At 39.1% G+C, this 24751-nt stretch overlaps 1 protein-coding gene across 5 annotated transcripts in view; it reads left to right on the forward strand.

The window, feature by feature from the left end:
* SH3D19 (SH3 domain containing 19) overlaps positions 1-24751 on the forward strand; it is an 80600-nt gene that overhangs the window by 47251 nt on the left and 8598 nt on the right. For 4 of the 5 annotated variants that reach the window (XM_021530209.3, XM_021530206.3, XM_021530208.3 and 1 more), the window contains 10 exons: positions 572-719; positions 952-1153; positions 1761-2762; positions 12483-12590; positions 15957-16069; positions 18257-18315; positions 20359-20623; positions 21804-21872; positions 23206-23278; positions 23591-23721. In XM_021530209.3, coding sequence (XP_021385884.2) covers positions 572-719; positions 952-1153; positions 1761-2762; positions 12483-12590; positions 15957-16069; positions 18257-18315; positions 20359-20623; positions 21804-21872; positions 23206-23278; positions 23591-23721 — 2170 coding nt within the window. The remainder of the gene's footprint in view (positions 1-571; positions 720-951; positions 1154-1760; positions 2763-12482; positions 12591-15956; positions 16070-18256; positions 18316-20358; positions 20624-21803; positions 21873-23205; positions 23279-23590; positions 23722-24751) is intronic. The other variant, XM_021530207.3, reaches the window with a different exon arrangement.

Genomic DNA, 24751 nt, shown 5'->3' on the forward strand with positions numbered 1-24751 from the left:
GTACAGTGATAAACCAGGGGTGCTCCCTGTGGGTCCTTCACTGTCATGGAAGTCTCTGTAGTACTGGGTGATGGAAGAAATAGACCCTGTCCCAAAGGCCTTGGGAGGCTTGCTCTGCCCCACTTCAGTGCCCTGGAAGGTTTCCCTTGGGGTCTGAGGATACACAAGTTTTTAGGTATCTAGCCAAGAATCAGTTTTAACTACCCTGCTGTTTTCAGATTGTAGCTGGCTATGGGCAAATACACAATTAGTTCTCATTACCCTGTGAAGATTGACTTCTGCCATCTAATTGAGTTTTACTTGTGTTTAAGTACTTTAAGCATTTAAATTATTTCACTGAAGCCAATAAACCTACTTTTTGGCTAAGGCATTTAATTAAGGGCTTTGAATGAAAGCCTAGGTGTTTGTTAGAAAGGTCAGGTAAGTTGCTTTGAAATAATAGAAAAACACCTTTAGGTAAATCAAAAAGACATATTTTTACTCCCATTTCAGGAAGACCTTGGACTGTTATGCTTTAAAAGAACTTTTTCTAAATGTTTTAGGTAATCATTCCTCTTTGCCTTCATTCCAGGCGTCCTGAAATTACAATAGTTGCTGCTGAACCCCTGCGGCCATCCTCCTGGTTTCCAGGTGCAAGTCCTGTCACTCCTCAAGGATTAGGATTCCCTTCTGCTTCGTCTCATGCTCAGTGGAGGAGAAATGAGCATCTTCCAGCTGAGGTGAGCCTGAATCTACATGAGGCATTGTTTGATTTACAAAGGTAAAAAAGCTTATTAGGTTAGAACAGGAACAGTTTTTGCTTGCTCGGACTTTCATCACGTTGACTAGAACACTATGACAGTGTTCTTTTCCTCTGTATATGTTAATTTAGTGTTATTTTAATTCATATGCCAATTTTTTTGTAAGTATCATATCTGAATGTACCTTAATATTTATCTCTCTATTTTGTAGCTTCCGCCATCATATGAGCAGGTGATAAAAGAAATCAATCAAGTGCAAGTAAATACAACAAATAACAATAATGCTGCTGCTCGTAGACATACCACTACTTCTGCAACACAAACTGACTTTCCAGAGGAACTAATCAGCCATTTGCCAGGAAGTAATGTAAAAACTAGTGTGCCTACACACTGGGAATCTACAGGCTGTCGAGGTGAGGCTGTTTTGGATTTTTCTGTGATGAAAACCTTATTCTGTCTTCTGAAGATGCACTTTATTGTTGGTCTGTGGAGCATTTAATATGAGTAACAGTTAAATTTCTGTGAATTATTACTACTGTAAGTTTCTGTAAAAATCCTTTCTTCTGCAAAGCTACTATTGCATTCAGGGTATCATTAAATCTTGAAAGTTTTGTTCAGTTCAGCCAAAATGACGGTCAGAACTTTGGGGACATAGGAGCTCAGATATCTTGTCAAAATAGCAGCACTTCATACATTTAGACTGAAAAGTGTGCTAACCAAGTTGGGGAAGCTACTGTACTTTTCTTTGGTCTGGATTGTGTTTGCATGCCTCTCAATACTGCAAGTTAACAGGAGCTTTTGAACTCAAATTCTAGATACCATGCATTTCAACAATCTTCAGCTTATTCTAAAGTTCGTATATTTTTCCATTTGTCTTTTTATTTTAGGGACAGAACTTTATTTTTGCAAGCACTAGTAGAGTTCTCAATGAAAACCATCATGTTTACCATACTGATAGTCAAAATTAACACAAATTAAATTTTCTAGAACAGATAAGTAAAACCTTTTATTTTCTGTTAGCAGGGCAGAGTCCTCTTAAACCTCCTAGGCCTCCTGCAACTCTCCTGATTAAATCTCCTGCAGAAAATGAGAATCCTTTAATAGTCTTTGAAAATCCTGAAGCTCAGAGGTGCCAAGAAAATCCCAATGCTGTGATATGTCCTGTGCCAAAGCCAAGATCAAGAAGCAATCTCAGACCTGTGGTCAAAACTACTGAAAGTAAGATAGACAGTGGAGAAGAAGTGAACCAGTCTAATGCAAAACAGCAGCAACCTCCAATTCAGCGGTCCCCTCTTCTAGATGAAGACAGCTTACTAGACAATCACTTGGCAATGGACAGCATGAGTACAGAAAGGAACCAAAATAGTATTGTTTCAAGGATCAAAGTTTTTGAATCCCAAGGCACTAATGATACCTCAGGATTATCAAAAAAGCCAGAAATTGCCCCTCGTTCATTTGTTCCAAGATCTGCTACTACAAAGAAGCCAGTGATTGCTCCAAAGCCAGGGGCAGGCAGAGCTTCAGAAGAGTGGGATGCATGGACTGAAAGCAAATCAACACCTTCCAAGGAATTGCAGCCTCAGTCTGAAATAGCTGGGAGCAGTGTTGTAAGCAAACCTGAACTGCCAAAGAAGCCAAAACCCAGCCTTGTTAAAAGTAGCAGTAGTGATTTTCTTGATCCAAGGGGTGGATCAGTTGCAGAAAACAGTGATGGACAAAAGAGATTTCCTGTTCCTGCTCCAAGGCCTCTTGTTCCTAAAAAGTCATGTTACTCAGAAAATCCTGCCCTTTCTTTGGCCTCACTAAAACCAGTTGCTGCTCCTCCACGGCCTTCTGTATCTGCCCAAGACAAGGTTTTAAAGTCTCTGGGGGAATTGTCCCCTGCAGCCAACTCCTCAGCACCTGCTTTGCAAAATAAACTAGATGTGGAAGGAGATCTGATCAGTTTTGATGATGATGTTTTGCCCCTAAGTCCAGCCTGTGTAGTTAAAGATAGCATCAGTTCTGAATCAGCAGCATCAGGTAAGGAGATTTTTTTTTAACTGTAACTATGGTTATTCTTTGCAGGTGTATCCTGTGTGAGTTACATCTACCTGTCTTGTTGGGGTTTATGTGTGTATAAGAAACTTTTGGTTTTCTGTTGTGCCAAGATCACTATGAAATTACATGGACTTTAAGACTTAGGAGGTTTCAAGGCTATAACTTACTTGTCTGCTGGATATAGGTGTGTAATGAACTGACCACAGCTCCTGTTTTCATCCCCCTGTGCTGCTTCAGGGAGGAGGTGAGAAAATTGCAAGTGGAGCTGAGACTGGAAAGAAGGGAGGGGTAGGAGTAGGTGTTGTTAAGATTTGGATTTATTTCTCATTACCTTTCTCTGATTTGACTGGTAATAAAGTCAAGTAATGTTTCCCCAAGTCAAATCTGACAGCAGCTGGTGAGTGATCTCTCCCTCCTCTTATCTTGACCCAAGAGCATTTTGTTACATTTTCTCTCCCTGTTTATTGGATGAGTGGGTGATAGAGTAGCTTTGGGGGGCACCTGACATCCAGCCAGGGATAACCCACTACACGTCATTTATCATCTTAACTTTTCCAAAAGAGAGGTGTAGATGCTGTTCAGTTGTCAGGGTAAATCAATATTAATGATTGTTAGCAAATGCAATTTCTTCACAGTTTGTGAATTATATTGTCAGACGAAGTTCCAATTTGTTATTGTTTCTCCTCTGTATTGTCATAAAAGCCCCAAGGCAGATGTAGAAAGTTACCTTAAAGTTTTAAATTGTTAAGATTGGTATGTACATACATACAGTTCTCAGGAGACGTTATGTAAGCACCAAAATAAGGCAACAAAAGATCCTGCAGGAGAGGTGATTATTTCAACATGGATACAAGTCCATTTTTTCTTGGGCTGACAGATTCCAGGAACATGGCAAAAATGTCACCAAAACTGAAAGGAGGTGGCTGTACAAGATGACTGGAAAGGTGTTTTTTGCTTATGTCAAGGAAATGTATGGCTGATGGTGTCTAGGTGGGAACAGAGGCATGGTCATTGTGTCTAGAGACTGGAATCATGGAATAGACACTGTACATGTGGATTATTTTAGAGGAAAAGCCATTTAGGGTAAAACTTTTGTCGTTTCAGTCACTTTATTTTGATTAATAGAAGGAAAATGTATCTGTTCTAAGTAGTAGGCAAGAAAAGAGAATATTTACATTTTGAAAATGCATAAAAAGGAAAATCATGTTTTAGCTATGTACACTAAAAGACTTGCCAACAACCTAAAAGAATATAAAACATTCATTCTTCCATTAAATCAGAGGTTGAGTGATCACAAAGGAAAATCACCTGAGAAGAACAGCTTTCATGATGAAGTGATAAGAGTGGTGTTCTTACTTTTTCTGGTTGGTGCCCTAGGTGTTAACTCTTCATTTAATTAAAAAGAAAATACTTTCCATCCTCGTGGTTAGCAGAGGAATTATTCATAGAATAGTTTCCTGACTTCTTAAGTCACCCTCCCATGATTTTATTAATTCAATAAAATGTCATCTGCGTTAAAATCCCTTCTTGCCTACTAAAGAGAAAAGGGTATGGCAGCATTACCACTTTATTACACTGCAAAATTAGGACTAATTCCAGATTTTTGCTGGCATTTTTGGGCTCAAGATCATATCCTGTACCCTGGGTAACTAATACTCTGCAGTGTCCTGACAGAGCATCCACAAGAACAACACTGACTCTCTGAAAATGAGGCAACACAGGGCACTAACACTAGCTATTTCTCACGTTCCCATAGGAACAGCTTAGGGATTTTCAAGATGAATCCATGGTAAAATGTTTTGTGAAGGCAGGAAGAGAAGCTCTAATCTTGCTCCCAGTTCCCCAGACCCCTTTGCATTTCTTAGATATTTGTCACTGTCATTACTTAGCAAAGTGACAGTGCTCTGCTTGTTGTTATGGCAACTGTAGGAAAGGAAGAAGGCTTTTATGCAGTGGCATTGGAAGCCAAGCACCAACATCTTGTTTGTCAGAGAGCAGCGTTACATTGCATATTGCAGCGTTATAGAGCTTCATTTTGTCTGGAGCAGCACAGCTGTGTTAGGCCAATGGAAACAGAACTGCAGGGATCAACCCCTGCTGCTGCTGGCTCCTGCTGTGAAAGGAGGAAAGGGAAGTGTTCAGTGGATGATGAGGAGGGCACAGAAGGCAGAAATTGAAGTGAGCATGTGAATGAAAAGGTGAAACAGGCAGAACAAAGTTCAGAGACTCCACAGCAGTTTAGTTGACTGATGTGAGACATCAGCTTCCTCTAACAGAAGGCTACCACCTGCACAGTAAGTGAAAGATATTTGAATACTGTGTATGTGCTAAGATCAACAGTATTGGCAACAAACCACTTTAGTTTCACCTGTCTGAATGTCAGTGTTTAACTGGTAGTTCAACTACCAAAACTAGCTGAATGATTCAAGTTTACCTCAAGCAATCCTGTGAGTTTTATCAGTGTTTGATAGCATCTCCAGCAGCTCAGCTGTTAGTTGTGTGAATTTACCCTTATCCAAACATCAATAATTTTATCCTTGTCCAATCTGTATGAAGAGGGGAATCATTCTGGTGAATATAGAGATTCTGGATACTGAGATTTCTTTTAAAGCTTTCAGCATCCACTCAGAGAGTTGAAGTCTATGGGAGCTTTGGAAGCTTCAAAATTCAGAAGGGAATTTTGACAGAATCTTGCAGCCAACTCGTGATGCTGGCCCAAGGGAAGTGCTAGGAGGGAGAAGTCAGGAATGACAAATCTGTACAACTGCTTTGTCATCAGCCAAAAGAGTTTCAAGTGCCATACTTCTTGACTCAAAGGCTAATGTTCAAAGCCATTTGTATCCTGATGAAATTATTTCTATTTAAGTCAGTCATTTAGAATGTGAAGGCATCTGCTTGGGACTCTACACCTTTTGATTCTAATGCTTTGATGATAGTTGTGGTATTTTGGATAATCTGGGTTACTTCTGCATTTCTTTTATGGCTGATAACAAGAACTTGTGCAGTTCCTGGTGGTTAAACATTTTGGTAATCAATCAGGTGGGGCTCAATTCTCACGTATCCATTTTTACAAAGGCTTGAAAATTAAATCCTAGTGCAAGTTTAACTGTAAATTTCACAGCTTCAGAAGACTGTGATTTTACCTGTAACTTGTATTAGTTGCTATGTCAAAGCATGTAGTGTGCCTGCTTGCTAAAAGTTATGAGAATGCATGTTTTGGACAAAGAAGGTCAGGTTATGGTGCATTTAGAGCACACATTTAAATTTAAACTTGGAGGTGATATTACTGCAATATTTTTATTCCTTTTCACATGTGGGGAGCTCTTCTCTCTTCTTCCTTCTTTCTGGAACAGCATATAATTCACTGATTGCTCTGTGTCTGACATAGCAGAACTCAATTTAAACCAGATGCTTTGAAAAGTAGTTCAGAGAGTGCCTTACCTTGCCAGCAGGAGACAGCTCTCATCTTGATATCTTCATTACGTTCAGGTCCAATGGTAGTGAGACTACTGCATTTCTTAATTGTCTTACCTGTCTGTCTGACGACTTTGTCGTAGTGTAAAGGTTTATTTCTGTCTCTGCTGAGAAAAAATATCCAACTAAAGCAACGCTGCTGTTCATTTATATGTATTGTTGCTTCTTGCGGCATGAATGGTGGCATTTGTGTGACATTATAGACAATTCAGAAAAACTGCTGCTTGAGTAACTCCAGATTTGTCTGCTGTGGGGATATTGCCCAGCTGCTTGATTTTAATTGCTTCCTCAGGATGGGAAAGAAAAAAAAGAAAAAGAAAAAAAAAAAAAAAAGTAAATACTTCTAACTGGTAGATTATTTCAGACATAACATCAAAATAATGCAGCTTTTCTTAAGGTTCAGCAGTGTTCCTGATGACTCTTATTGTGGTTATTTTCAAAACACCTGTCTCTTTTATTTACTGACAGATTATTACCCCAGAAAAGAATGAGCTGTCTCATCCATTTTAATCTGCTCTTTGGCATAAAACCCTGTAGAAAACAGTTTTACCTGAGGACATGCTGCTGTTGGACATTGGCGGCTGTGCTGTGTCCTGTAGGTTGTGCTGCAAGGTTGACAGCATCCAGGAAAAGTGATAACAAGCATTCATTAACTCTTCAGTCACTAGAGGTGCTTGCTTAGTGGATATAAATTGGAGCTTTCAAGGACCTTGAAAGTTGGCACAGGAGAAGGCTCAGGAAATAAATAAGGTTTTTAAATCATAGCTACGTAATAGATGAGTAGCTCTTTAGGTTGTCAAATGCAAATTAATTTGGTTTGAATTCCAGGTCTATAGATGCTGTGAACACAAGTAATAATGTTCTTAATAAGATCTGTCTTCTCTGATAATTAAATGTTTGTGTTACAATATTTAAAATGCAGATATCCTTTCTTCACAAAGTTTGTCAAAGAAAAACAATGCTTATTTAAAAGAAAATGTTTATTAAAATCTCTTTTTTTTTCTGAAAGCAGGTGAGATTCTTGCAAGAGAGTAGATTAGGTATTTTAAACAGCATTATAAATTACTTTGTCCTTCACATTTTCAATTTTAAAAAAAGATTTTGTATGTCTGACTGCTTTCCATTGCCTGCTTTGGAAATTTCTAGCTTGCCTGTTTTCGGGCACTTAAATCTCTTGGCAATAAAAAATCATTCATTCACCTGGCAAGAATGGACAAGGCTGTGTTTCTTAATCTTCAGGGCAATTTGGGGGTATATTTTCTTGGTCACCCACTGTATGTCCAAATACCCTCCGGCATCTAATTTTTGAAGTCAAACCAGGTTACACAACCAATTTCTAGCAACATGCCCTCACAGCTGACCTGTTCTGGGCAGGAAGTTTAATCAGAGACCTCCTGAAGGCTCTTGCAATTTAAACTATCCTAGTCTTACTTCAACTAACAAACCAGACCAGTGATAGAAGAGGAACCTCCAAACTCTCCTGTAATAGCTTATGCTGGTATGCCCAGTATTTTTGTGCCAAAGGCAGTGTAATTTCCATCACCTTTACTAGTACAGGTGAACAGTGTACAAATGGTTATGCTTTTAAATACACACAGGTGCAAAGGGTGGGCATTCCCCCACTTCCAGAGAGAAAAAGCTCAGAGAAGGTTCATCTACATCTCTCTATATGTACAAGTAGTATGTGTGTCATTTTCTACCCCATGAATGCTTTCATTGCCATTAAGTGTTACAAAAGTCCAAGAAGTTTTGCTATTCTAGTAGTAGATCTTATTTTATCTGCTCTCCAGCTTTCTGACTACATGGATGAGATTTCATTGCTCAGTTAAAGACAGCTTGCGTTTTCAACAAGTACATTTAAGTCAAATCTTCTGTGGCATGTCTTGGCAGATTTTGTCTATACTTTACAGAGAATACAAAACTCGAAATAGTTCTTTGTCTTTGTGCACTTTTGTCACACTGATGGCTAGGCTCTTTTTACAAAGCAGACTTGCTTGCCTCTCCTCTAGTTTTAAGTCTGAAGCAGTACTAAGTCTCCTCAAATGATACTGCATTCTTTTAATTGAGTGAGCTGGTCCGGTCTCCTAGCGTTAAGAGAATACCAAGCCTGAACTTTCAGGTTGTGCACAGCTCAAATGCTGAAAGAAAATGCATCCCATTGTCTTTTTTATCTGAAAACAGTGAACTGTTAATTTTCTTGATGAAAAATACTGTGGAAAGCAGATTGGTAAAATCACTGATACTGGAATTTAAATTCCACACCTGTCTAATACATCTCTTTATTGTTGTAAATAGGTTGAGATTTATAATGTCTGAGCGAGCATCCAGCTTTTGATTGTGACATTTCACAGTGTTTCTTGAGCATGAGCCCCATTCTTTGAGGTGTTACCTGTCAGGTTTCCATTGACTCTGGCTATATTACTAGGAGGGGCCTGTTGTTGAGAATCTTCCCCCCAAGTATGGGTTGATTGTGCTTCCAAAGTGCTTTCACGGGGCTAGGTTTTAATAAAACCATTTGTTGATGAAGTCTGTTCCTGTTCTCTGTTCCTGAAAGCCTCTGGTGACAATACTGCTCTGGGTGAAGGGTATGTGGGAGTTTTGCCTTTAACAGCTGATTTAGGTTTTAAAGTTAAACCTGGAAAGTAGACACAGTTGCATACTTCTGTAGTGACAAGTGTAATATCCACACCTTTGTACTCCATTGTTCTCATGTGTACTGAGTACTTCTCGATGGACTGAGCATCTTCACAACAGATAGTATCATGTGGGCTTTTAGCCTTCCACTTACTATTTGTTTGGAGATTCCCCTTACTGCTGTTGAGGTATCTATTACCATCTTATTACCTCTCAGAGACTACCAGTAAATATTTCAGGAGGATACCCATCTGTCATTCTTGCATGGGCAAAAGCTACTGCTTCTTATGTAACCTCATTTTTAATTTTAAACAAGGGTGGTGTATGTCAGTGGGGGGGTAAAAGATTGTTTCTCCAAAACTGTTTAAAGAAAGGAGATTATGTATGATTTATTTGAAGACACAGCTTGCATTTGTCTTTCCTGCCACCAAGCACAGTAATACATGTTATCACATAACCCTTTGAAACAGAAGCTGTAGAAAAATGAGACTAAGGAAGCCACAGATTTTAAGCATAGTTGCAAAACTTTAATAAAAAAATCAATAGAAGTCTGTTGTTATGTCTTATGAAAAACTACTTGCAGATTAATTCCCTTGAGCTGAGAAGCTTTAAATGAGTAAATTAACAATTCTGTTTTCACACCTCCATGAATTATGATCAAATGATGCCGAATTGTTGTTAAACAACATAAAAATTTGATACGTTGTCAGTCCCATTGCACAAAGCAGCACAGTCATTTTCTCAGCCAAATTCCACTGCAAGCCCAGCACTGGAGAATGGAATAATACAAACAAAGTAATGAGTTTTAAACTAATTATGAGGTGACAACAGTATAATTGAACATAAGATAATGAGTGGAAAACTAACATTCATCAATTGGTTTTCTCAGCCTTAGAAATTGCTTTTCTCAGACTTAAAAATTGTCAGATGTATTGATGTAGAGACCTCTGCCAACTGCTGAATGGCCAAGAAAACTTCCTATGCATAGCAGTGATTAACAGCTGACAAACAGCAATTTTTTACAATTTTAAATCTTCTTTAAATTTACAAGACTATAGAACTGTGATTGTTTGGGATACTTAGAGCATTTCCACTAGGTCTCTCAGTGTCTATATTTTCATAAGATGGAGGCTATGGAAAATTGTTTCCTCATTTTTCATGCAGAACTTCCTTTACCTTTTCAGAACCTTACCCTGAGAGGTGCTCTGTGTGCCAAAGTGTTCCTTATGGTCAAGCTGTGTCAAGGAGCCCATGACTTAGTCCTGCTCACCTTTCCTCTGCTCATCCTGTCTCCAGCTTCCCCATAGGCAAATGCAGCTTTGATGCCTTGCTGCCTTACCAGGGTCACTCCTCAAGTCTGATGTAGTTGCCAGATAACTAAAAGAGAGAATATAGCCCAGTTTCAGGGTTTTCTTTTTTTTTTTTTCAGCTGCACTTAAAGTCACTCTAAACACCAGCACAAAAGTTAAGGTTTGATAAATCTTCAGGGTCGTTTAATGCAGTTGAAGTGTTAGCAGTGTAGCTAGGAGATGGCGGTATAAAAGAGTAAAATAATATTACAGGCTTGCTCCAGTGATGGGATTTTGATTCCTTGTAATGACTGTACTTCCAGAATGCTTCTACCCCACTTGTGGTCTGTATTTTCAAGTCCTCTACTAAAACTCTTGCTGCGGTGCAGCTTTCACTGAAGAGACCTAAACCCTCTACCCTCATGTGCTAATCCATAACTTGAACAAAATGTTATTTCACCCTTACATTCTAAAGCATTGTGGGTTGCCTGTACTTAATTTCCAGATGCAGTGGAAATCTTCGGGCACAATGTGACAGCCATCTTTTGTCTAGATGGTAACAGGTTTTTTTTAACTGTAGCCTGTATACCTTTATCTGTAGACAAATTGCTGACCTGCCATGATCCTTTGTACCTGAAGTGTATACTCCCGGCTGTTGTACAAGCAGCCTGACAGAAGGAATTGATTTGCTTGATTCCTGATTAAAATGTGATCTGAATGTAGCCAGGTGGGCTTCTGGGGAACCTGTAGGCAGGTTGGCTTTAAGACAGGCTATGGCACAAATCCACACAGCACACCCATACGGGATGGATCTGCCTGTGAAGAAAGCCTTAAGCAAGGGGCTGGTGGGAGGTGGACATCTGAGCAGGGTGAGCAGGCATGGGCCCTGTGGCATGTTGTCCCTGCTGTTGTGACAGCTGCACGCTGGCAGCAGGAGCTGAGGGCACTGCCAGAGGGGGCTGATGGCAGATGCACTGGGAAGGGGGAGCTGTGGCCACCAAGTCTTGTGCATGTGGGAGGGCATGAGGTTGTTTATAAATAAATACTGCATTTCTGGACTTTCTTAAATCTTATGTGAATTGCCAGGCACAGATCATTAATTACTCAGGTTGGATTGTATTGTTCAGAATTGTCCATAGGAAATCATTACTTCATAGGACATAACATTTTTTACTAAGTGTTGTTTTATCAAACGCAGATTTTTCCAACTTCGTCAGGAAGTGTGGCAGTAGTTTTGGGACTCTTATTAATGAGGAATTCAAAGAGATGCCCTGCATATTTCTTCTCTTGGACTGTGACACTCCATAAATAACATCTCATTGAACTGCACATCTGAAAAGGCCAGCAGAAGAGATCAGACTCGGTTGTTGTGGCTATGAATATGTGTCAGATTTATCACCCAGAGTCCTTCTCCAGTTTCTACTGTACACTTTTATGATACTGTTAAGCACTGCCATTTTACTGCAGAATTTGATAATGTCAGACAAAGAAGTAGCAGTTGTTAAGAAGAAAGAAGTATTGCTCTTTGACGTAAAGGTGTACTTGAGAAAGAACCCATTAATTTGGTCTTTATTTATGCACTAGTATTTTTACAGCTGCCTTCTACATGCGCCTATGTTCCCATGCCTGTTCATAAGAGACCAGTGTTTAAGGTAATGAAGCATAGGAAACATTGCTCCTGTCTTACCAATGGAATGCTTGGGCAGGCTTGTAGAGGAATGAGTGATACAAGCAGGGGCAGAGCTCAGGCCCAACTCCCAGACCATGGTGTGAACCAGTTCCCTCCATGTCACCGGGTTTACAACCAAGAAAATTATGCAGAATCTTCAAAAGAATTAGTTCTTCTACAGCAAGGACGTTTTGTACTCAGTAGTATATTTTGTATGTTTTAGTAGGTATATTATCTGCTGCAGTCTGATTGTTTAGCTTTGACAAGATTTTATTGATTAAAACTTTTCAGTGAATGTGTTTACAGCTATGTCAGTACATTAGATCAAGTGCTTTGTACCTTTCCTTAAAGCTATTCTGATTTCAGGTCCTTATTACCAAGCAATGCAGTTCCTCTTGTTCAGTGGCTCATATAATCCCAGGAGGTATCTGGAGCATATTTATGTTAAGTAAACTATGAAAGCAGGTGTACAAAGAAGACCTGTTACTTATAAAGAGCTGGATATGATAGTTGCATCAGCCTGATCTATCTTTTTTTATTACTGTATTGGGTGAGAAATATAAATATCCTTAATAATGGAAGCAGTATAAGTATTAAATAAGTATTAAAGATGTTGGGTTTTCTTCCTCCTTCTAGATCCGTTTCAGTTCCTTACCAAAAATGAACCTGCCAAGGAACAGATGGCTCAGCCAGCTTTAGCTCGGAAACCCACTGTAATCCGAATCCCAGCTAAACCCGGGAAATGTAAGTTCTTCTCCCAAATGTCTGAGAAATGTGTTAGAAAACCATTTCAACTGGGGGTTAACTGATTTGCTGTTTAGTAGCTAATATCAGCTGCCACAGGAATCCCATGGTATGGTTTGACAAGTCAGAGGAGCCAGCCTAAGGGCTGTGGTGGGAGGGAGAGGTAGGTCGTCATCTTCCACTCTCCCTGCTGCCCAGCTGCCTCACTGGGCTCCCTCCCTTGAGTTCTCTCAAACCTGATGGAGTCAATGCATATCAGAGGTGAGACTGTATGTAAGGGGCAGATCTAAAGGCTGGAAAGGAAGACTTGGAGGAGACCCTTGCAGCAGAAGCAAGCCTGTTTTGTCTGCTAAACCATATGCTGGAGCTGAACCTTTGGCCATCCTGACTTTGGTGCTGACCTTAGCTGAGGTTTAGTTCTGCTCCCAAGCTTCCTTGTCTAAAGAAAAACATTGGTGCATTAAACTTTCCTTCAAATACAACTTGGCTGGGATGTTTAGCATAGTTTTCATAGTTTAAATCAAGAAGTTCCCTTGATCCCTGCTAGTTTTGAAATCTGCAGCCATTTAAGCAAGAATGTTTAGGTAGCAGTTTGAGGGAATAAAAAAAGGCATGTGGGAACTGGGATTCAAAAACCTTATGTGTTCAGTTTTATGTCAGGGTTTTGACTACAGTTTTCTGAGTTACTGTGTTCCTGAAACCTGCCACCGCTAATCCTTTACAGCTTTACAAATGACACTGACAGCGTCTCAGAGTGGAAATTTATCAACGAGCCACAAGGTCTTTGTGTTGGTCTCTGTATGCTGGAGTGCATACTTGCAGAATTCTGTTTGGCTTTATTTTTGATCCTCAGAGCTTAGGGGAAAATGTCAAAAGATAGCTCTTAAAAGTCATGTTTCAAAATCATATTTCGCCACATTTAGTAGGTGTATAGTCAACTTGTAGTAACTGTATGGCCAGGTGGTATTTCTCCTAGGAGTTTCACTCATTATTTCCCACCTCCCCCCTCACCAACCCACTGTTAAAATTCTCGGTTTTCTTTTCCCTTGCATATGTGAGAAATGCAGTGGAAATGATTAAAAATGCAGAGTAGACTGAAGATAAATCTGTGAGGAAAAGTCTTTCTGTTAATAATACCTGATTAAAATGAAAAGTTTTTTTCAATTGGAAGAATATGTTTATGAACTACCATAAAGAAACTATGACATAATTCTTCTCTATAAAGGAAATTTCAATTACAATTAAAAAATAAAATTAAACAAAAAACCAACCATCTACCTAACATTTTTTTCTTTTCCTTTTTTTTTTTTTTTTTTTTTTTTTTCCTTTTGAATTCCCTTTTGAACTTGTAGGTAACTGGGCTCTTGCTGCTCTCTAGTGGTAATTGAAATTTCCACAAAGGACTGCCAGTTCTGTATGTGGCTACAAACAGCAGGAGGTTGTGTTGGACTGCCTGCCTTATGGAATCAGTGGCTGGAAGATTAATGGGATAGGGAGGAATAGAAGCATATTCCAAGAAAGCAGAGTAGCCTTTTGTCAAATAGGAGCTGCTGTAGAAATGTAACCTGTTAAAAGAGGAGAACAGTACAATTGGGCCAATGTATAAATGGATATAGTAGGATTTACATTGTAAAGGGGCCACATAATCTCAGAACAGGGGAGACTTTTACCCATTTATTTATTGAGGAGATAAATTCTGTCAGGAATCAGGAAAAACTGAAAAGCCCCAATAAACAAACAAAACAAAATAACACAAATTTTTAAAACCCCTCAAAAACAGCCCATCCAGCACTACCAAAAAGGCAACAAAATTGCTTAAGAATTTGAACTCCAGTGAAGTTTTCAATTAGGACTAGCATTTTTGTTGACATGTGGTTAGAGAGAAAGTATTAAAATTCCACTTCATTTATTACACTTAGAAATCACTGAAAATAACACCTGACTTTGAGTATTTGGGGATTTTTTTTGTTCCTCTAATTCCTTTAATTCTGACCTTAAAAAGAGTAAGGGGGAGGAAATTAGGCCATCTGTGTATAGCAAGATTTGAATTGGTAAATAAACATTTTATGCTTTTTTATCAGTAAGACATGATAAAAAAAAATTCTTTTGGAATTAATGCCAGGTAGTGGTTTTACATTTCATCCGTCACAGTACCTTAGAAAAATGAGGAACTTTTTTCCCCTCATGCCTGGTCACTGCCAGCACAATAACTGTGAGCTTCTCCTAAGAATTGAACTGATCCATTTTTACACATCACATCAGTGTTTTACATAATAGTAATGTCACAAAGATGTTGAAAATAAACAACACTGCTCCTTTCTATGTGTTGTTACTTTGTTGAGAGTAATTTTCATGAAATGAGCAACTGTTCTGTTTTGAATAGCATCTTTCCTTTTTTTTTGTCATCAGTCTATTAATGTCTAGGCTGTCTACACATATTTTTATATAACTCCAAGTTCAGCTGGAAGTCAGAAGAGATTGTTTGTAGTACTTTGTATGAAATTAATTTTTTTGATATGCATACAGATTTTAAAATAGATGACATGGTTCCAAAATATAAAGACAAAATGTTTGGTAAATATGCTGGTAAAACCTGTCCAAGTGCTTCCCAGGTTTCAACAACAGAGACATTGAAAGCAAATGTCATATATTTAGAAGGATTTTCTATTCTTTATTGAGCATGAGGACATCATCACTCTTCCCTAGTAAGATCTGTAATGTTTCCTCTTCCATGTCCTAAACTTGTTTTTCTCCTTAAAGACTACCTGGGAACTCCCATCTCTGTTTTCTGTCATCCTGAATTTTGTAGCAGGCAATAATTTACTTTCTTGCCTTTACCTTTCTGGATATTCTTCCATCCAAGTCTCCTGATCTTTCAGGGTTGCTTGAAATAACCCTCAGCTGTTTTCCAGCCTGAAGGATATTCCAGGAGCTGACAGCTGAAAAAAAAAGTGAGCCAGTTTAGAAATGTGGTGATGGCGTTTCAGGGTATCCAGTAATGAATCTGACATTCCAAGGGGTAGAAACTCTTCTGCTCATCTAATATTATATCACCAAATATTGCAGCTGAAACCCTGGAATTCTGAAATCACTTGCAGGTGTCCTTAGAATAAAGTGAAGATCCATTATGCAGGGTAAGAAGTACTCCCAAGTCCAGCCTCAGAGTTACAATGTTCCCCTCATGTCCCTTTTCTCTTCACTGCTCTTTAAGTTGTTCTTCCCTTTGGCTGCTCCAGCTTTAATGGAGGAAGTTGCATTCACACAAAGAATGCCCCAAACAAAAGTAGATTCCTTTACCTTTTGTTGACCTACATGAGGAGGGTATTAATTAGACTTTAATTTGGGATTTTCTTTGGTTTTTTACAGCTTTAAATGACAACCCACATAGCCCTCCGCCACTTCCTGCTGAAAAGCCTATTGGAAACACATCCAATATCACAGTGGGAAAACCCAGCAGTGGTGACCTAGTGAAAAAAGGGGTAAGGTAGAACTGTTTTCCTGTATTACAGCTTTGTCTGCTTTGGTTAAAAGATCTCTTGTGATCCTCAAGCATTTGTAAAGTAAGGTGTTTGAAGGACCAGAAGATGAAAACAACTACTCAAAAATACAAGGCTTTTCTTTTCTAATTCTGTTCTCTAATTAATTAGGTAATTTAGGCTGCTGTCAGTTTTGAAAAAGTCTGTGGTGATTTTACTAAGCTTTGATCACATCTGTCTTCAGTTTTCTCTATTCATCATCTGGAATCATGATATTCTACAACTGAGTGCAGAAGCATTGCAATGTGGCTTAAAGTCCAATGGGATTTACATGGTGAAACATTGTCAATGTTGTGCGTTAGAAATGTATTTTTTTACCTTCATGCACACAACTTCTCTTGGTGTCTGTGCTAATTTGCAGGCAAAGGAAACTTTTCTGTAGAAGAATGAAGCTTGCCTTTTTTCAGCTTTTTCCTTCTAATTGTTTCTGCTGAGTAGAACTACCTATTTTGGGAACTAAGGCTCTGCTCCTTGCTCCGGGGCATGTACATAGTAATAGAAGGCATTGTAGATAAATGACATTTGACACAGATTTTGAAAACAGAATTAAAATAAACTAGAAAATGACAGTAAAATTTACAAATACTGAGTTTTCTGATGACAAAAATGGCAGAGAATCTTGTGAAGGCCACGGGCAGTAAAAGATCAAATCAAATTAAAAGCCCTTAATTAGATGGATGCTGCCAACAAATGCCTTTGTAGCTACCTCTGCAATTAAGGTAAAGGATATTAAAATGTCATCATTGAAAAGGCTGTTCAGATAGGTTCCACCTTTTCTGGATAATGCTGAAAAAAAATAATTTACAAAACAGGACATTAAATGACATTTTATGCAGTGGAACTCCAAAACTTTTACAGTGTCATCCAGGTTATTGTGACAGGCATGTATAAGCTTCAGAGGTTGTTTTTTTTTAAAGATTGTATTGAATCCACTGGAACATTGAAATCCTATCTTTGGAAAGGCAAGAGCTGTGCTTCTAAAACTAGTATTGTTTGTCAGTGGAAGTGATTAAACAGCAACAGCAAAAATTGTTGACCATAAGCAGCAGTTGGCACAGATTTCTTCCTTTTCACACAGAAGAGGAAAAATTTTGATATGAGGATAACATCCTCATCTGAGAGTGGCAGGTTGTTTTCTTTCTAATAGAGTCATTTAATCAGAGCATTAATTTGTGGACTCAATCAAGGGTCAGATTTTGTTAAAATATATCTGGGTGTTTTACTAGATGAGAAAAATCACAGAAATTGTTTGAGTTTCAAGCACATTCAAGCACCTAATTAAGTAAACCAGACTGTTCAGAGCTGTCTGGAAGTACTGGTTCAGAAAGGGTTCTTTTGAACCCAGATTCAGCACTCTGATTTCTGATGCTGTTCCAGAAGCAGCTGTGCTTGTTCCACAGAGCTGGCAGAACTGTCTGGCACGGGGATGAAAACGAACAGCAGGAGGCAGTAAGGATGGTCACTTGGTAATCCATCACTGTGGTCCAAGCCCTTCAGACATGGCACATGTCCTCCTCTCCACCTCCTGTACGGGGGTAATCTCTGGCAGGACCAGCATGGGCAGCTGGGAGGAGTGATGCCTTCATCTGCCAGAGCAAGATTCACTGGGATTTGTCTGTTAGATCTCTAGCAAACATATTTTGATGCCTTCTTTAATGTGAGCTAATGTTGTTGGCAAGAGAAGCTGTCCTGTGTGAGTTGCTTAGTGTCATGTTTTCTCCTTTAAGTCTGTTCAAAGTGTTCCATGCATGGAATAAATTAAAATTGATAATGTAAATTCCTGTGGGCAGTGTAATTGTACATTTGTATGACTCTCCTGGAACTGGCTCTTAAGGCCTTACTGCCATGTAGTAGGAAAGAAGGGACTGGGTCATACTTAATGCACAACTGAAGCTGTGTTTCAGGTGGTAAATCAGGTTATCTGCCCTCCGTATTTTCCTCCATGTTCAACAACACTTTAAAATTGCAGAATCACACCATAATTCTTACTACTTTACTCCCAGACCTCCAGAACTCCTCTTTTTCATGTCCATAGGATATAATTTAATACAAAAATTATATCATTTAAACAAGATTTTAAATTTTTCTTAGACTTAAAGAAATGTCTTTTTTTCTTTTGAATGGTTGTAGGACTTGGATCACTCAGAACAGGCTGGAGTGCCTCAGCTAGAACCTCTACTACCCCCAAGGTGAGTGTGGTTCTCCAAAAGCCCTTACAATTGGTATTTCTGAATTAATTTGCATAGTTAGTCTCAGTGTAGACACTACTGACTCCAGCCATAGCTCAATAGTCTTGGCTGGGCACTCTACTCACTAATAGTTGGTATCAAGTTGGTAGCTGTTTAATACTTGTTTGTACAGTATGGCATGAGCAAGGAGATTATAGGAGAGCAGCTGTTTGACTTTTCAGCTAATGTACAGTGGCTGCTGACAGTCATTCCTTTCTGAATCTTTAACCTTTTCACCCACAGCACTTGCACTTGTGGTGGGATTTGGGTGGTGAAGGAATGGAGGAGGCAGATGATGCCACCCTGAAAAGGGCAAATGCTGGGCCAGCATCTTCCCAGAAGCACTGGCTAGTCTATACACTTTGGACCTAAAATGCAGGTGCAGGATCAATGATAACCTTGTAGTGTTTTTATTCTTGTGAACCAAGAAGAAAGAATGTCTGCAAGGGCAAAAGTTGCTGGACCAGCCTTTAATTCATGTCCATCAATGCCAGAGACACAGTGGATGGAGATCTGGCATTGACTAGCCAGCCCACTGTGGGTATCTTGGTGTTTGCATTCTAAATCTGTGAGTTTAAAAACAAGAGTTTGCTCTGTTGTGTTAGGACAAGAGAATCTTTCTGTTATTGATATGATTCTATCAATAACAATAATAAGTATTAATTAACAGGAAAGAACAAGGATGTGCCACAAGCCAGCACATCATTATTGCTCTTTACTGGCTTGTTCCTTCCCCACATTCAGTTTAGCATAACATTCCTGATTCTTATGAGGGTCTCTGGAACTGCAGTAAATATTTTGTCCTTTCACTTTTCTGCTCAAATGGATTTTTATTTTTTTTTAAGTAAGCAGTAATAATTCACTGAATTGCTTGTTAGGGTCTTAATATTTAGTTAAATTGCTTTAAAAATGCATGGGTTAGTCTGTTACAGGTTTAAAGTAGTTTAACTTGGAATATCCCCTTTTGTCAATATTAAAAATGCTTAGTTTAAGATGAGGCCAAGAAAAAGGAGAGATGGATGATGAAGAGAAGTGGAAATTTATTTTTACATTTAAAAGTTGTTCCATACTCAAATAGTAACAGAGAGTTCTTATTAGGAGCATTAGTAGAGCCACTAGTATCTTCTCAAGTGATGGGTGACACAAAATGTGTTAGAATGATACTTTAAAAATCCACCAGTGCACATTTGTTGGGGTTGACAATTTTTGCAGACCCATGAGGATTGCATGTGAGCAAATAATTATGCTGAATTACATAATATGAAACAAAAAAACAGTTGTAGCAGAAACTTGCAGTAACTGGTTGAAGAGATCCCAATAACAATTAAATGATACTGTAATTTTGGAATATTACCAGTAATATTTATTGCTAGTAAATATTACTGCTGTCATTTTCAAGTCTCTGATTTTGGTTTCTAAACTGCTCCTCTGCTAATAGGAGTGCAGGACCTCTAGCATTGCCAGAGAACTTGAGTGTTTTCACCAGTGTTTTCTTTCTGTGGTTAGACATCTGTTGCATAAAAAATGATAAATTCTGCTATTTGATGGCAATGTGCAAAGTGGTGTGATATGTCATGAGTTTCATCAGAGTCACTTTAGGTACGTGCCATCCCAAGGAATGAGCTAGGTTGATTCCTGAAGACCAGCTTTCACAAAAGCTCTCCATTAGCAGAACTTCATCCTGCAGCAGCTACAGTGAAAGCTCGTTCTAGAGGTGGATTGCTGAAACAAATCCTTCTTATTTAGTGGGCTCCCCAGAAAGCTGGCAGGCTGTTGGTGAGCAGACTTGGAAATATGTAGACAAAGGATCTGTCTAAGGACTTTATCATCTGGTCCCAGTCAGTGTATGAAGAGTTCATGTGTTCCTGGAAAGCTTCAGACACGACACACTGTACGGCCCAGATCATCACAAATCCTGCTTCCTTACTGCACTCTCTGTATCTAGGATGAGGTGGTGGACTTATTAATATGCATGTTTCTCTAATGTTTTGCACAATTTTTCAGGCCTGTGGATGGAAAAATTATACCTGCTCGACCTCCCCCACCTAAAAGTGTTCCTGGAAGGCCACCTCCACCAAAATTCTCTGCAGCCAAAACCTCCTCCCAGAAGGATGTTCTTTCACGATCTAGTTCTGACACCATTTCTGATAAAAAAAACAACAAGTTCAGGTTGGGACCCAAGAGAGCAAAAAGTGCAGTCTTTAAAAATCCAGATCCAGCATTACCTCCTAGACCTAAACCTGGTCATCCTCTCTACAATAAATATATGGTGAGAGTTGAGATATTCTCTCTGAATACATTGTTTTTATAAAACAGCACTGGTTAAAATAGCAGAGAAAAAGGTAGTTAAATCTTCTAAAGTTGGTTACTATTATGTGGCTTTCAAAGTGCATTTATCAGCATAATCTTCCCTAGACTATGCTAGTAGATAAATAGTAATAATTCCTGGAAGGCAATACTGGAGAAAGCAATAAATACATGTAAAGTATAGAATCTGTGTGGTACATTTTTGTGTATATATGTAATTATATTATTTTAATGCATAGCTCTTGGGCTTGGGGGTTCTTTTTTCAGTCACTGGTTCTGGATTCTCTTTCAGGAAAATTATGCTGTATAATTGCATTTGTATATTGGTTCACCAATACATATCAAAATGCTTTGGGAAATTGGGGAAGCATTGGAACTTACAAAGTAGTTGACCTTACTTAATCAAGCTTGCAAAAAGTGAGAAATGTAACACTGCAAATCTTACATTTTCATCCTATTGATGCCATCCCTTTTCATTATAAAAATGGTTTTGGTATTGTATGTGTTACTAGGGAATTTTAAATACAAATGGATCAACACTGCAAATAAAAACAAAGACGATCTTTCTTTCCCCAGAAACTTGAAACTAGCCAGTGATAGAGCTGGTGGCTGCTTGTTGAAAAAAGCAGCCACGCAGCCATAGCATGAACAGCATCAACATTCCATCAGCATGAAGTGGAAACTTTCTATTGCCACCTTTTTGATCTTTCCCTCATTTAGAGTGCTGTCTATGAGATTTTTTTTCTGTAGAAGATCAGTAGTAATTCCCTGCCCCAAAGTCTTACTGTCAATGGAAATTTCCTCCCAGGATGTTTTTCTAGTGCCCTCCATGACAAATGAATATGTTTTGGCATCAGAGTGTCTTCTGAATATCTTGTAGTGTATGGTGTGATATCAGTTAGGTGTCTAAGACTTTTTCAAAGGGGGTGACACCACCTGAGTTTCTCAGAGTGGCAGTTCATAGCAGCAGCAGTCTGTTCTGAATGCCTTCCAAAGGAACTTGTCCTCTTCCACTGGACTCCTGATTACCTGTAGTGGGTGGTTTAAATAGTTCAATCATCTGACTATTATCACTTGAAGTGAAAATTTGAGGTGCTTAGAAGTGAAAAAAAGTTTTCCATTTGCCTCTGTTTCTCTTCAAGCTGCCTGTGCCTCATGGGGTTGCCAAGGAAGATTGTCTTCTCAGGAACACTGGAGAACTCTCCTGTAAGGTAAGGTGTTTTTTTCCTGCTGGCTTAAATATTCAATGAACAAGACTCCTGTTGCAGTAAAGTATCAAATATTTAGTCCTCAGAGGTTACACAGAGACATGTAGTAGTGATTTATTAAATCCTTGTTTCTGTAATCAAAACAAAACAACTGCCAAAACAAAGCCCAATAATGATGATTTGCACAGGGACATTCAGCTTATGGAACACAGCAAGAGTAATTACTTGGAGTGCCAAAAGGGAGGGGAAACCAGTAAAGTTCCTCCATCTCATAGGAAAATAATCACTCCCTTGGCTGAGTATCTGAGAATTGAGCAAAAGATAAGCCAGTACTTTATGAAGTGCCATACATGATGCATCAGCAAATTGGCTTTGACATACAGACTTGACAGTAATTTCTTCTCTCTGCTTCTACAGATCCTGACTTGGTTTTAGGACATGACCCTATTAATATTACACAGCTAGTGGAAATGAGAGCAATGAGCAGCTTTTTTTACTATTATCAGAAGCCTACATAGCTGAAATAGATTTCTGTGCAGTATGTTGTTGTCTGTTGTAACTCAGGTCTTATCTTTGTTATACTGGGTTTTTTTTGTTGGTGTTTTTGGTTTTTTTTGTACACAGTGAATTACTTCATATGTAATTCACACATCATTGTCATCAGTACAGCCTAAAAATTCCTAGTGGGTGGGACAGAGAAGGTGGCTCAGAATTTTGAATAAAATTTCTCTTTATGAAGATGCCACAAAAAACTGTCACCTCCCCTTAGTGTTACCTTAGTGTAAACAAAGGCATAGTGGTTTCCTTGCTCCTCTTGGAATGTTTGTGGGCATATATGCTGTCCCTGCTGAGTGTGCTGGGGGAGAGTTGGGTTGGGTGTTCTTTCTAGCAAGGAAGAGTGACTGGTGGCACAAAGTACCAAGCACCAGTGCAAAATTTGTCCACAGCCCTTGCAATGAGTGTTGCTATCAGTGCTACAGATTTCTGGCCCACAGGGATAGCTGAGGCTTTTTCTATACTTCCTTTCATTGGCACTGCATGCCTTCCTTTCATTGACTTCTATACTATTTTTCTGTACTTCCTTTCACTGGCACTGCATGCCTTCCCTTCCTTTCACTGGCTCAAAAGTAGATTTTGGTGAAATGTATTCTTGTTTACACTGGCAAAAGGCATACGGAATCCAGACCCATAGTTGTGTGACCAATAACCATTTCCTTCTGCAATACCAGAACAGCTGTGTGTCAAAGTCAGAAAATTAATTCAGGAGTAGATAACAGAGAATCTGTTAGTATCTTCCATGATTTATAAACTACTTGGATTTATTTGTTGTTGTCAGGATTCAAACCACCCTCCAAAACTTCCTGACACAAGTGCACCTCATGCTGTAGTCCTGCATGATTTTCCTGCAGGTAAGTAAATGTGAATATTCTGGAAGCATGTTTTACTCCAAGACTTTCAAATGGAAATTTTCTTAGAAATTAGAGCTTAAAAATGGTGTGGAAGCTCAGTCTGCAAGGTCTGCACATAGAGTTGTTCAAATCAATGGGTTTAGCTGTAGATGGGTCAGTCTTTCAGTTAAAGCTGATTGATTTATCAGGCAAAATTAAGACTTTTAAAACTGATTCTGGTTTTGTCTGTGGTATTTGTATTAAGAAGGTTTTACTTGGAGAGAATCAGTGAGTGTGACAAGTACTGTTAACTGAAATGATGTTGTCTTACAGAGCATGCTGATGACTTGGACCTTCATTCCGGAGACATTGTTTGTCTTTTGGAGAAAATTGATACTGAGTGGTACAGAGGAAAATGTGGGAATCGCACGGGGATATTTCCTGCCAACTTTGTTAAAGTGGTTGTATGTATACATACAATTTGTATACATTGCTACATAAGATCCGGTTGCATTTGTTTTCTGGTTCTATTTTACTAAGACTCCTGTGTGCTTAACTCCATTATGTGTTTAGATAATCTCTTTTCCCACTGGCAGCACAGAAGACTCATCAACTTGTTTGTGTGGTATTAGAAAGATGCTTGATTTGGCACAACCAGCTTGCGTTATGGGGAATAATTTGCTGTCTATTTAATGCCAAGTGTGAAAATCATTGCCCTTACCAGATTCTCTTTGGAAACAGGCATAGTTTCTCAGGGTCCTCAAAGCAGGTTATTTCTGACAGCTGCATGTCAGAATCAACACTCGGTATAAGATGGCTGATTTTTGTGCCTCCCCCCAGTTCTCTATCTTCTGTCATTTTCTCATCCCTTGAACTTTACTGGAATCACCACTTTTTTAGCCATGTCATGAACTAGGTCAGAGTAGCAATTTGAAACCATGTTGGGTTTTTTTTACTTCCCAGAATACTTTTGCAACAGGATTAATTTGCCTAAGTGGTTTTCTGAATGGCTGCACAAATGGTTGTTCTGGCACAGTGCAAGGAGATTGTGTTGTTGCAAATGAGCAGCTTAAAGCAATCCTGTTCCTCATTGTGACACTTGACAGTGAGCGGAAGGCAAGAGACAGGTGCCCTTTTGGAGCCCAGTGGTGATTAATTTAAAAGGGATACAGTCTGGTTCCCTGCAGTCAGATGTTGGGTCAAACCTATTGCAAACCTGAGACTGAAGTCCATTTTGTGGAAAGGGCATTGGGCTGCCCACACCAGCCATATGGACATGGAGGAATGCCAGAGTGACACCAGGATGCTGGGAAGGTGCATGGCTTGGCACTTAGTACAGGGAGTGTCTGTGGCAGCACCTCTGGGCCAGCACAGCTGGCAGAGTGAGCCCTGCTGCTGCATGAATTTGGTAGACATCAGAGAGGATAGGGTGTCTGTTTGGTTTGTAGTGGTGGTATTGGAGAAAAATTTTAATATCTGAGAAGTGCCAAAGAA

Source organism: Lonchura striata, chromosome 4 (genome assembly GCF_046129695.1).
Source record: "Lonchura striata isolate bLonStr1 chromosome 4, bLonStr1.mat, whole genome shotgun sequence".
In the NCBI taxonomy this organism is placed as follows: Eukaryota; Metazoa; Chordata; class Aves; order Passeriformes; family Estrildidae; genus Lonchura; species Lonchura striata.